The sequence below is a fragment of the Octodon degus genome, unplaced genomic scaffold, assembly GCF_000260255.1.
Source record: "Octodon degus isolate 3935 unplaced genomic scaffold, OctDeg1.0 scaffold00306, whole genome shotgun sequence".
NCBI lineage: Eukaryota > Metazoa > Chordata > Mammalia > Rodentia > Octodontidae > Octodon > Octodon degus.
Window position 1 is genome coordinate 911,994 of NW_004524882.1, and position 11,606 is coordinate 923,599.

The 11,606-nt window shown below is 38.6% G+C and overlaps 1 protein-coding gene and 1 pseudogene across 1 annotated transcript in view; one reads left to right on the forward strand and one right to left on the reverse strand.

Moving 5' to 3' along the window:
* The window catches only part of Tyr (tyrosinase), a 115,319-nt gene that overhangs the window by 59,834 nt on the left and 43,879 nt on the right, over nucleotides 1-11,606 (forward strand). Inside the window, exon 3 of the mRNA XM_004647440.2 lies at nucleotides 2,512-2,659. Within this exon, the coding sequence (XP_004647497.1) occupies nucleotides 2,512-2,659 (148 nt within the window). The remainder of the gene's footprint in view (nucleotides 1-2,511; nucleotides 2,660-11,606) is intronic.
* Nucleotides 4,162-11,606, reverse strand: part of LOC105741142 — a 13,918-nt pseudogene continuing 6,473 nt past the window's right edge.

The following is an 11,606-nucleotide window of genomic DNA, read 5'->3' on the forward strand; positions in this document are numbered from 1 at the left end:
AGATGTGGTATTTTTATACAATGGAGTAGTCCTCAGCTATAAAAAAATAAATGTGAGACTTTTATACATAATGGATGCAACTAAAGACCACACTCATAAGTGAAATAAATCAGACCCGCGTGTGCAAACATCACATTGTCTCACTAGTGAAAGAACCTGAAAGAATAAATAAAATCGTAAAGGTACAACAGATACTGTGAAAGGGAAAGAAACTGATCCAAGGGAAGGAGCAGCTGGGACATGGGCAAGAAGAAAAGAAACAAGGAAGGGAAAACATTTTTAGGTAATTTTTTAAAAAACTTTGTATAGAATTTTTACTGATGTCCCTTTGTCTGACAAAGATAGTTCATCTCTGCATGTTTGAATTAATTTTAACAATTTTAATGAACCTAATGAAGAAATTCATGTTCAATAAAATTTTGCTTACATTTTAAAATTATTTTATAAAATATTTATTTGTGTGGGTTTAATCAGTTGTGCTACACTAATTTTTTTTCTTTGTATGAGGGATTGAATTGAGGACTTTGCCCCTCCCAAGCGGGCACCTGTGCTGTTGCACGAGCTCTCTGCCCTGACTGATATTTAAATGATGTCCATGTACTAAAATAATGTTTACATAAAATTTACTTAAAAATGAGTTTACTTTATATGCCTACATATTTTTACAGATAGGTATAATGAAATAATTTTTGATTGGCAAAAATTATTTACACTTATGGTATGTAACATTGTATGTTGGTTGATATACTTATAAAGAAATAACTATACACAACTAAATTATCTGTTGTCATACAAACATCAGACCTTAGGGCAGGAACATTTATAACATAACTGGTACCAATATTCTGGTTTTTCATACCTTCGTTTCAGTTATTACCACTGCACACGTTGATGAGGTTCTTCTTCCTCTTGTCTAACTGAAGGTTCTGTACTTCAGTCATCAGCTCCTCAATTATCCTTAGAATCCATCCTAAAGCCCAAAACAGGTACAACTTTGGAAAATGGAACACAAACTCTAAGTGTAAAAAGAAAACTAAAAAATTCCAAATTACAAATTTGCTTAAGTCTTTTTATATGGATGATGATGAATATAAAATCATTACAGTGTCTACTCTTTTAAAATTATACTTGCAGGCCAACAAGATAGCTCAGCAGTCTAAAGCACCTGCTTAGGCAAGCTTAGGCAGGGCAGGGACCACGGTTCGATCCCCAGCACCACATGCTGCACCAGCCCCACACCCCAGGTGGGCTGAGCTGGCCACACACACAAAAAAAAATTACAGTGGCATTTGTTCAAAGGCTATTTGCAAAATTGCTGAGTTTATGTCCTATGAAATTATTTATAATTGTAGTTAAAACAATTTGGAACCTACTTGAAAGGATTAGCGAGCACATGTAATATGCTATTATAAAACTTTTATTTAGTGCTAGCTACTCACAGACAAAACCTGAAAATTATCGCCATAAGAATGTTGCCCTCGATGACATGATTTATTACCACACAGGAACAGCCGAAAACAGTTGCATTTAAGAGATTAAGCTGCATAATAAAAGAGGGTTTGATCAACAGCTCCTATCCACTGTTAAGCTTTACACAGATTCCTTGCCCTAAGTTCTTATTTTTCAAGTTTGTGATAACGTACATATCTAGTTGGTATGTTCATTCATAACATTATATGAAATTAATTGTGTCAAACTCTGAGAAAAATGCCTGCACAGCATGTGTACTCTTTTACAAAAGTTGTTATATACAAGCAGTCTACTGAAGAGAGATGGGTATGTTCTTAAGGTACTTAACTGAGAAATCAGGGCTTGGCGTGATCTTTAGGATAAATTTCTTTAACCATAAAATGAATATTTTGTATTATACACAGTATGATCTGTGGCCCCAGGACTGTCAAAGATAAATTACAGTATAGAAGGTCACAAATTTTGTGCCTCCTCTGCATACAGATATTGAAACCAAAGGCCTGCCAAATAGCTCCGCTGATTAAAGCACCTGCAAGCAGGCACAGGGGGGTTCGATCCCTGGGCCTGCCCCGTGCCGGCCCTACCCCCAGGACACGCTGAGATAGCAACTGAGACTGGGCGTGGGGGCACCCACCTGTAATCCTAGCTCTTGGGAAGCTGTAAACAGGCGGATCACTATGAGTCCCAACTAGTAGTGAGAGCCTGAAAATCCTGTAGACCCTTCCTTAAAATACAAAAAAAAAAAAAAAACCCAGATATTGAAATAATATACAGAAGCAACAGTGAACAGCACAAGCTGGTTCAGCCTGTTTCATTTCCTTAATGCATTAGTTGTACCCAAATTAATGCCACTCCTTTCTACAAAGATTTATTGACTTCTCAGTAGGTGTGCAGAATACAAGGAATCCCAAAGCATAGTGCATCTTGTGGATTGATTTTAGTTTGAATCAGACTTTCCTTTGTAGTTTTAAGCCAAATAAAAGTCACTTGGACTTCTATTAGGTAAACTAAATGCTTTTTGATTACTTTTTTAACCAACAGGATTTGCTAGTCCAGTTACCGGGATAGCAGACGCCTCACGAAGCAGCATGCACAATGCTTTGCACATCTATATGAACGGAACCATGTCCCAAGTGCAAGGATCAGCCAACGACCCCATTTTCCTTCTTCATCATGCATTTGTTGACAGGTTTGTTCCTACCTCTTCATGAGTTACGAATCTACTGATGAAAAGATGGATGTGGACCAAATGTGACACTAGCTATCGCATAAAAGCTGGTGAATTGTGGTGGACTGTTGTTTTCTCAGGAGATACTGAGCTAAGGATTTGCATGTAGAAGTGTTACCAAAGAAGTGCCTTAGGAATGGAGAGCGGTATGAGAGTTTTGGTGAGGTTGGCTAGGAAAAAAGAAAAGCCAGTGAGGGCTAGAATGTGCTGAGGTCCCAGATTCAACCACATCTTGTTAGAACGTAGAGCGCACCTCAGCTTGTCCTGCCTTAGGTCAAAGATGAGTTCTATTAAAATCTCATACTGCAAGGCCATGAGGCAGAGCTGGTCCTGAATGGGGAACACAGAATTCCCAGGAACTCACTTAATTCCCGTTAAGTTCTTATGTGCCAGTGCCTAGCCTTCTCTAGGTTGCAGAAATGTGTGATTCAAAGCAAATCCAAGGACAGTGGAAGTTGGTTATATAAACATTTAAACATAATAAAAATATAGAAAGATCTACCTTCCTGAAAGAGATAAAAACCTGTTATTATTTCATAAGAATTTGAATGTGAAGGTTATGGTTTCTAAAAGAACTACTTTGGCTCCATATTGTTTTGAAGTAAACAAATCTGCCAGTGTAGGAGGACTTGGGTGAAGATGGAATTTGGTCCTGAGGTGGCTCTCTAGATTCTCTGCTCTGGTTTATCGCACCTCGAGAATTTTGCGAGAGAGCAGTACGTTGGGAGTGGCCAGTGATAGTGAGCATTAGATAAGAAGATGGACGAAAACCATGTCTTCATTTTTTAAATTTTGTTTATTTATTTATTTATTTATTTATTTATTTATTGCGGCACTGGGGATTGCACTCGGGAACCTGCGCTTGCCAGGCAAGTGCTTATTCTACTGAGCTATCTCCCCGAAACCATCTTTATAAATATTTAGAATCTGTTAGAAAATTTGCTGTGAATGTAAACAGTTACGTAGCTTTTCTAAAGACCCCTTTCCTCATCTCTAAAATGGAAGTCTTTACGCGTGTCTTGAGTACCACCAAAGTTACTAAAGTCAACCAAGAAGCCACGCTGAAGGCTGCGAGCCACAGGCAGCGCGGTCGGCCAACACTTACAGCGAGACCGACGCGCGGAGGCCGCGGGGCCTCTGGTCTGCGGGACGCAGCGCGCGTGACTCCGGGAGGGCCTGAGGAGTTTTAGAAACTGTATACTAGGGAGCTATAATCATTATTATTTACCAATAATTTAAATAGCTATATGCATCCAAATTATTCTCAAAAGCTTAGACGGCTTAGATGATATGGGGCTCGAACACTGAAGTAGAATACAGTATGTTCTTTGGACCGAGTTTCTGCAAGTTCTGTAAATGTTTCTGGCTGGCATTAGTATCTTAGAAGAGTTCCACTTCACGTTTTTATCAATTTATTCAATATTCACATGCTTCACGTGTGGAGAGCACTCACTAGACGTCCCCTAAACGCGCTCGGTGGAGTGCCTGCAGCTGGGGGCTCCACGGACGCCCAGAAACGGTCCCAGCGTCTCCTCCTCTAGAGTGGGGCGCTGGGCGCGAGGTCGGGGTCCCGGCGCCGCAGGCCCGTGGCCGTCGCTGAGCCGGGCCGGGGGCGAAACGGGCTTCTGCGCCGCAGCGCTGCCAGGAAGAAGGGAATGTAAACGTCTCAGGAGCTTGCGGTGTGTGAGTACCGCGCGCTAACCGACTGCGCCACATTTGGCCCTTACTCCGCCGTTCCTAGCAAGGGCCCTCTTGTCCTGGAACCTGGCCGGGATGATTGAAGCCCGGGAGAAGGAAAAAAGGAGAAACAAAAACGTCAAGAAAATACTGCAAAAGCTTATCGACTGAAAGGGTTGAAGGGATGAACAGGTTCTGCAAGAAAGAATAAAAACAAGAAAAGTCGTTAGGGAAACTATGCCGCTTTGGAAGGACCCCGTAAGGTTTCCGTGGACGTTATGGAAGTCATTGCTGTCTGTGCAGAAGAATCGTCCTGCAATCTGACCTCGATACTGCGGTAACCTTTAGGCCTGGCACAGATGTCTCTTGGTGACCACAGGCGGCTGTTACAGATCTGTACTGACTGTAGTGACTGAGCATCCCTGACGCCCAGCCCAGAGTACTCTGGAATCCCAAATTTCGCACACGCAGGCGTGGTTCCTCAAGTGCACAGTTCCACAGCTGACCTCTGAGGGTCTCAGTCACAATGCAGAGGCACTAAAAACATTCTTCCAGGCTATAGCAAATATGATTGCTTCAGGATATCGATGCAAATATTCCAAAATGTGAAAACATCTGAAACCTTTCTGGTTCCAGGCATTTCAGAAAAGGCATATTCAACCTGTAGTACAAATTCTTCAGCACTGACTTAGTGATTTGCCATTCTTTAACCTACGTTCTAAAATACAAATATCCTGTGGAAACAGATGACTTTTTGAACTTTATCCAGTAATGGTTTAAAATTCTGCAATTTTTAAAACCTATTTTTTAAAAATCTGTCTTGTTTTGCGTATGAATAGTACCATCCACTAGATGTAAGAATTTTTGTACTTATAAACACTGGCCCCTTCTTAGAAATGAGTTGTTGAGTAATGCTGATTGAAAACTTGCAGTGAAAATGCCAAGCACTGCAATACCTTGCAGGCATGTTTTTTCTTGAGCTAAAACTGAAATAGTTTGAAGTTAAAGTGTCCAAGTTAAAATATATTATCAGATAATTTGCTCATTATATAGACAACACTTGTTTTTTTTTATTCCATTCTTCATTTTAACTTTCATGGTAATGACTCCTGTATTTCTGGTCAAATAGGTGGAAGTGAAGATTAACACTATGTTTTTGTTCAAGGAGCTCTGAAAGAGTTAACATGTAAGCCACATTTCATAAGAGGTAAAGAAAGATATAAAATTAGGAAAAATTTGGATGGGCATAATAGTAATTGCATGAACAGGATAAATTATTTTAAAATAAGGATGTGCTATAGTTAAGTCTAGACTAAAAGAACGGTAACCAGAACTTTTGACTATTAACCATGACTTTTCTAAATGCATGAGCCAGTAATTTTATTTACTGCAACAATTAGTAATGTTTACTGCACCTCTGATGATACATTTTTAAGTTAGTCATTACCCAACAGCTCTAACTTAAAAATGAGACTATGAAATAAATTTAATACTTTTTATATGAAAAGAAAAGCATCATCTTCTCTTTACAGATTTCTCCCATTCCTCCACTCTTTTGGATCTTTAAGGATTTCTGTGCTGCCCTTTTCTATAGGGCTTACAATGATGCATTATAATTGTCCAATTACTACTTTATCTGACAAGATTCTAAATTATGAACTCACCTCACTGGGTTACCTTTGCATTTGTATCTTCTATACTGAGCACAATGCCAAGAACATGATGTTTAGCTCAATTACTACATGAAGGATTGCACTGTCCAATGGCATTGTGCTAACTAGCAAACCAACAAGCAAAGATAATTTAAGTACGTTCTCTACTGTCTTTTTACAAAGTACCCTCCAAATACATTTAGTGAACTCTTTCATAGAATGGAAATATGATACACTAATAATTAGAATGATGAAGTATGTTGTAATTGTTGAGTGTTAAAAGCATATTACACATTATTTTAAAAGGAAGTTTACAGAATAGAATGTACAATGTTATCACAAATGAATATGCATGCATATTCATATATGTGTCTAATAATCGAGGTGAAGAATAATGGTTTTAATAAATGTGCTAATGTATCTGGTTGGTAGGATTCAGCAGGAACTTTATATTCTTTGTGATTCTCCTATTCTCTTGTCTTTTAGTTTTTGAAATTGGTAACAACACAAGCAATCGTGTTAATTCCCAAAACTAGACAAAAAAGCAAGCAAGAATGAGAGAATTGTGAAATCATTTGCCTACAGAAGTTATACCTACTTAAGATTATGTTTACTTTCTATTTTTCTAAAGAAATTGCATATCTATTTCAAAACCTTATCACCCATAGACTGTCTGAATGAAGGACTCTCCGAGGCAATTGATTTCACAGTGCTGAATTTTTTTCTGGGCGTGTGCTGCATCACAGTCTGTCCAAGCACAGCTTCTGCTTTGTACAGGCAGTCTGTGGTTAGGGTACAGCATTCAGTGCCTTCAATCACTCCCTTACTTCTGCAGATCTTTAAATTTCCCTTATGAAAATTCTCTGTGTAGAATCACCCTTGTAAATCTGGGTCTCATGTTCATATGATCTCACTTGTCTTATGTTACTCACTGGCCAGTAGTGTTTGCATTTAAATTTTTAGAAGTGGAACCCCAAGTCTTTATGCTGACATCTTTCTTAGGAAGGAAATGTTGACACTGGATGGTGCGCTGAGGGTGAGGGTCATAATCATACAAAGGAGCTCAATAAGGGCTTTGCATTTAACGATTTGAGAAGGGTTTACATGGGCAATATCGAACACACCTCTATATAATGTGCTCATGCATTTAGTTGTTAACTGAACAAACACTAAATATTTTTTGTGTGTCATACCCTGTATTAAACTTCAAATGCAGCCAACGCCATTTTTCTTGGACATAGCTCTATCGTGCTAGCAGCTCCTCAGCCATCCTCCACTGTATGGGAATCCTAGCTAGGTGCTGGTCTAAAGCACTGCATTCCAAGAGTGCCTAGCTTGCCTTCTTCCCAACATGCACATTAATTGTATCTCCTGTGGCAACTGCTTGCTGAATTTTCCAGTGAAATCTCATTTCTTCTCCTCCCCAAATCTCCCCTTGAGTGGCCCTCCTAAGAAAGGTACCTGACCCACATGCCCTCGAACCAGGGCCTCCCCAACTTGGCAGCCCAGAAATTGACCAAGCTTCAGTAATGAAGGGCAGATTGCTTCCCTACTGGTGACTGCAAGACTGACGCTTGCTCAGAAAAGCAGGAATCTCGGGGGCCTGGAGGGAACAGAGCTCAGGTAGCACAGAAAGGTCCTATCGTCTGCTCTTCTGGCCAGATGGGATGGCAAAGGGGGATTGCGCAGTCTGTGGATTTCTTTTCTCATTGTTGGACTGTGGTCAGATTTTATAATGTTCCCTAATAATTTTATCTGAAATAAAATGAATATCTTAGAACCAGTAATAATTATATCATTAAAACCATATTTGCCTATATTTCTACAGCTGTTTTCCTTGTTATATTCAGCCCTTAGAGTAGGCAGTATTTTTTTAGATTAATTTATTAGTTTATCCATCTCTTCCAGAAAATCTAGAACTTCTTGCAGACATGGTCTGTGCCTTGCTTGATACACAACAGTCTGTGGCATAAAGGAGTTATTCATTAAATACTTACACATGCTTATTTGACTAAAATGTCGTGTAATTGACAAGTCAGTGATAAGGAGCCACCCAGGAAGTCAACATTTTGTTGTGCAGTAAAATATTAATGTAAAGATGTTCGACCAAGCAACAAAAAGTCATGTACCACAACTAATAAACTAAAGAATGCTTAAATAGCATGGAAAACCCATCAATTCTTGTAGGATTAATGGATTTTAATATAGGAAAATTAACTTGCTTAAATTAGAATATTGGTAACTTGAAAGTCCCAAAGGCATAAGGAAAAGGAAATGTGAGCTTTTGACAAGGTGGCTGAACCTCTTAAATCTGAAAAAGAATTTAAAAGCCATAATCAAAAGTCCTTAATTTACAAGTAAGGAAATTGGGGCACAGAGTGGGTGACCAGCCCAGAGTACAGTTGGTTGCACAGTAGAGAGAACAATGAAAAATATTTCACATTTTCCTGGTTTATATTTATTACTGCCACCACTACTAGAATGTAAGCTGTTTCTGGCAAGGACTTTGTCCTATCATTGTATGCTAAAAATTGTGGCAGGTATTTATAAAAATAGCATATTAATAATTAAAACTACAATTGCATAAAGCTACGAAGATCAGCACCTTTTTATGGTTGGCAAAAGAAAGGCATAGGAGAATCAGGAGCATGCTAGAGATCATAAAGCCAGAGGTAGCATCTCTGGAATTCAAAATGCGGCATATCTGGTTTTTCAACATGTGATCTCCATCATAAGATTTATTTCCTGCTAGTCTTCTGATTTCTGGCCTTTTGCTTTTTACTCTCTATCCCTCTTAGATCTGATATTTGCTGCTATTTCAGCAGCTCTGACCTTTGCGTCTCTTAAGTAGCTACGATGAGGACCTTTCCTGTTGTCATACTGCTTCTGCCTGCCTGATATTCTACCAATTTTAGATTGGGTCTTTAAATTTTGGAGACCTTTTCTTTTTTTTTTTAATTCTTTATATGTTCTAGATAGGAGTCCTTTGTCTAAAGGAGAGTTGGTTACAACGGTTTCCCACTTCATGGGTTTTCTTTTGGTGATTTCTTTTGAAGTGCAGACACTTTTCGAGAAAGTGAGATCACACTTGTTGAATCTCTGAAGTATTTCCTATGAAGTTTGGCTTTTGCTCATGAACTCTATACCTAGCCCTCTGTCCTTAAGGTTTGCATCTACTTTCTCTTCCAGAAGATTTAGTGTTTCAGTGTTAATTTAAATCTTTGATCCCTTTCGACTGTAATTTTGTGCATCGTGATAGGCATGGACCTATTTTAAGCCTTTGGCATGTGGAAAGGCAATATTTCCAGCACCATTTATTAAAGGGACTATTTTTTTCCCCATCTCGGGTCAGTGACTAGAGTGTAGCCCAGCTGTCTGTGCTCAGGGCTGGAGCGCAGGAGGAGGAAAAGGGGCGCTCGCTCTCGGCCAGGAGGGAGACCCGCAGTTATGTCGCTGCAGTCCTGGCTCTCTCCCCTGCAAGCTGAAGAAGCCAGCACTTCTCATTTCCGAGGCCCTCTAATCCACTCATGTGCTGTCAGGAAGGAAAGACATTTCATCTATTATTTTTTATGCACTTGGCCTATTTTAAAATTGTTCTTCACTTGTTTACACAACTGTAAAGTTGATGCAGGGTTTTCTGTTGTACCAAGACAATAGAATAAGAGAATCTCAGAAAACAAAGCCCTCAGAATGAACACATACAAGCGCTGACGACTGTAATAATAACATTTATTGTACAAGAGTAGCTGTCTCTCAAAATAATAACATTAGTTGGATTCCTGAAAGAGAAACAAATTGAAAACAGAAGCATTAACCTCAGAGGCTGACCTGTCTCTAACTTCGGATGTTGAGATTTTGGTCTCAGTAACCTCACTGGGAAGCCAGAAATGAAGGACCTCAGCCTGTGCAGGCCTGGGACAACATGCCTGTGTAATTTTTAGACCCCATAAGTCTGCACCATTAAAGAACGAATACAGTCGCAAAACAAAATCCAGGATAAGTCAGTGATAGATCTTTGCGTGTGTTACACCTGAATTAAAAATAATAATAACAATAATTCCTTCTAGACTTTGCAATTTGGAAATTGCATTTTTCATAATTTTATGGCTTTATTAATATGCTGAACTGTAAAAGTCTCAAGTCAACAACTTCTGACATTGCCAGTCTTGTGGAAAACCCACTATTATTATGGAGCACAGGACTATATTAGAATATTTGCTGAATTCACACACCTATAATATTCAAATGACAATGAAATACCCTTCTCTGACAAAACTAAACAAAGGGGATACAAATGAACAACCACTTTGTATCCATATATTCAAAATAGTTATGATAGATATACAGCTACATTCTCTTAATTCAATGGATAGAAAGATGTGTTCTAATAGTGTTTGTGGACAGGATATCATGTCCACATCTTGTACAATGCATAATCACTAAGACAACAATTGGCAATGTATTAATTATTGAAACTGTCCTACTAATCGATTTTGAAATTGTCTCATTGCTATTTGTTTCTCAATAAAATTACTAAAAATAATAATAATAATTTTATGGCATATAATTAAATCAAGTGCTGATCCAGAAAAAGCAAGTGCAAATCTTGACACTAAACATTCTAAAAAGTTCAGCAGACAGAGAGGCTTGCATAACTGGACCATTCAATGCTAGGGCTATTCTATAGGAAGGTTGAAGAGGCGTCAAGCTCAGTGGTCATTGTGAACTTTAGATTCAGAAGGAAAGCCACGCTTGTGGAATAATCTTTTGATTTCTCATTTACTGTTAGAGACAGTCCCATGCAATAATTTGCTTTTACAATGAAAAATGATTCATGAAATGGGGTAGGGTTCTGCGTCTCAAAGCCAGTAAGGAATTTATTTGGGAATTGCAGTTCCAAATCCAGTAGTAATTTTCTTCTGAATGTTATATGATTTTATTTTTCTTCATATGATAACTTAAATTGGTTATGCTTCCAAGTACTTGCTTCACAATTGAAACTCAAGGCCAGCACATTACAGTTTTCATGAATTCTCATATTTTACTGCTTCAGTTACTAATGCAAAATATTTTTCCATTTTATTTTTTTCTGTTGTGGCAACATTAGGAGCTATCTGCAAAAGCGTATCTCTTATCCTTTAACATCAAAAGAGCTTAGCAACTCCAACTGTTTTTCTTTTTTAAATTTTGTATTAGTACCACAGCTAATAAAGTTAACTCAAGGAGAAATAGATTAGTTATACTTAAGTTTATCAAAATTAGCTTAATTTAATTTTTAAACCTTTCCACAAGGAAAGCTCTTTCTCTTTTGCTTTACTGATGAATTCTATGAAATATAGTTAGAAGAGAAATGTTGCCAATTCAACACAGGTACTTCCTGAAAATAGAACAAGGACAAAGCCCTTGTTTTTGTTAAAGTATTTATTCGGTTTGCATTGCCTCTGCTCTTACGGCAGTTTTCATTTCCTGAGCTGGCGAGATAGTCTAAAGCGCCTGCTTAGGCGAAGTGCACAGGGACTGTGGTTCAACCCTCAGTACCACATGCTGGGCCAGCTCCACCCCCAGGATGGGCTGAGGCA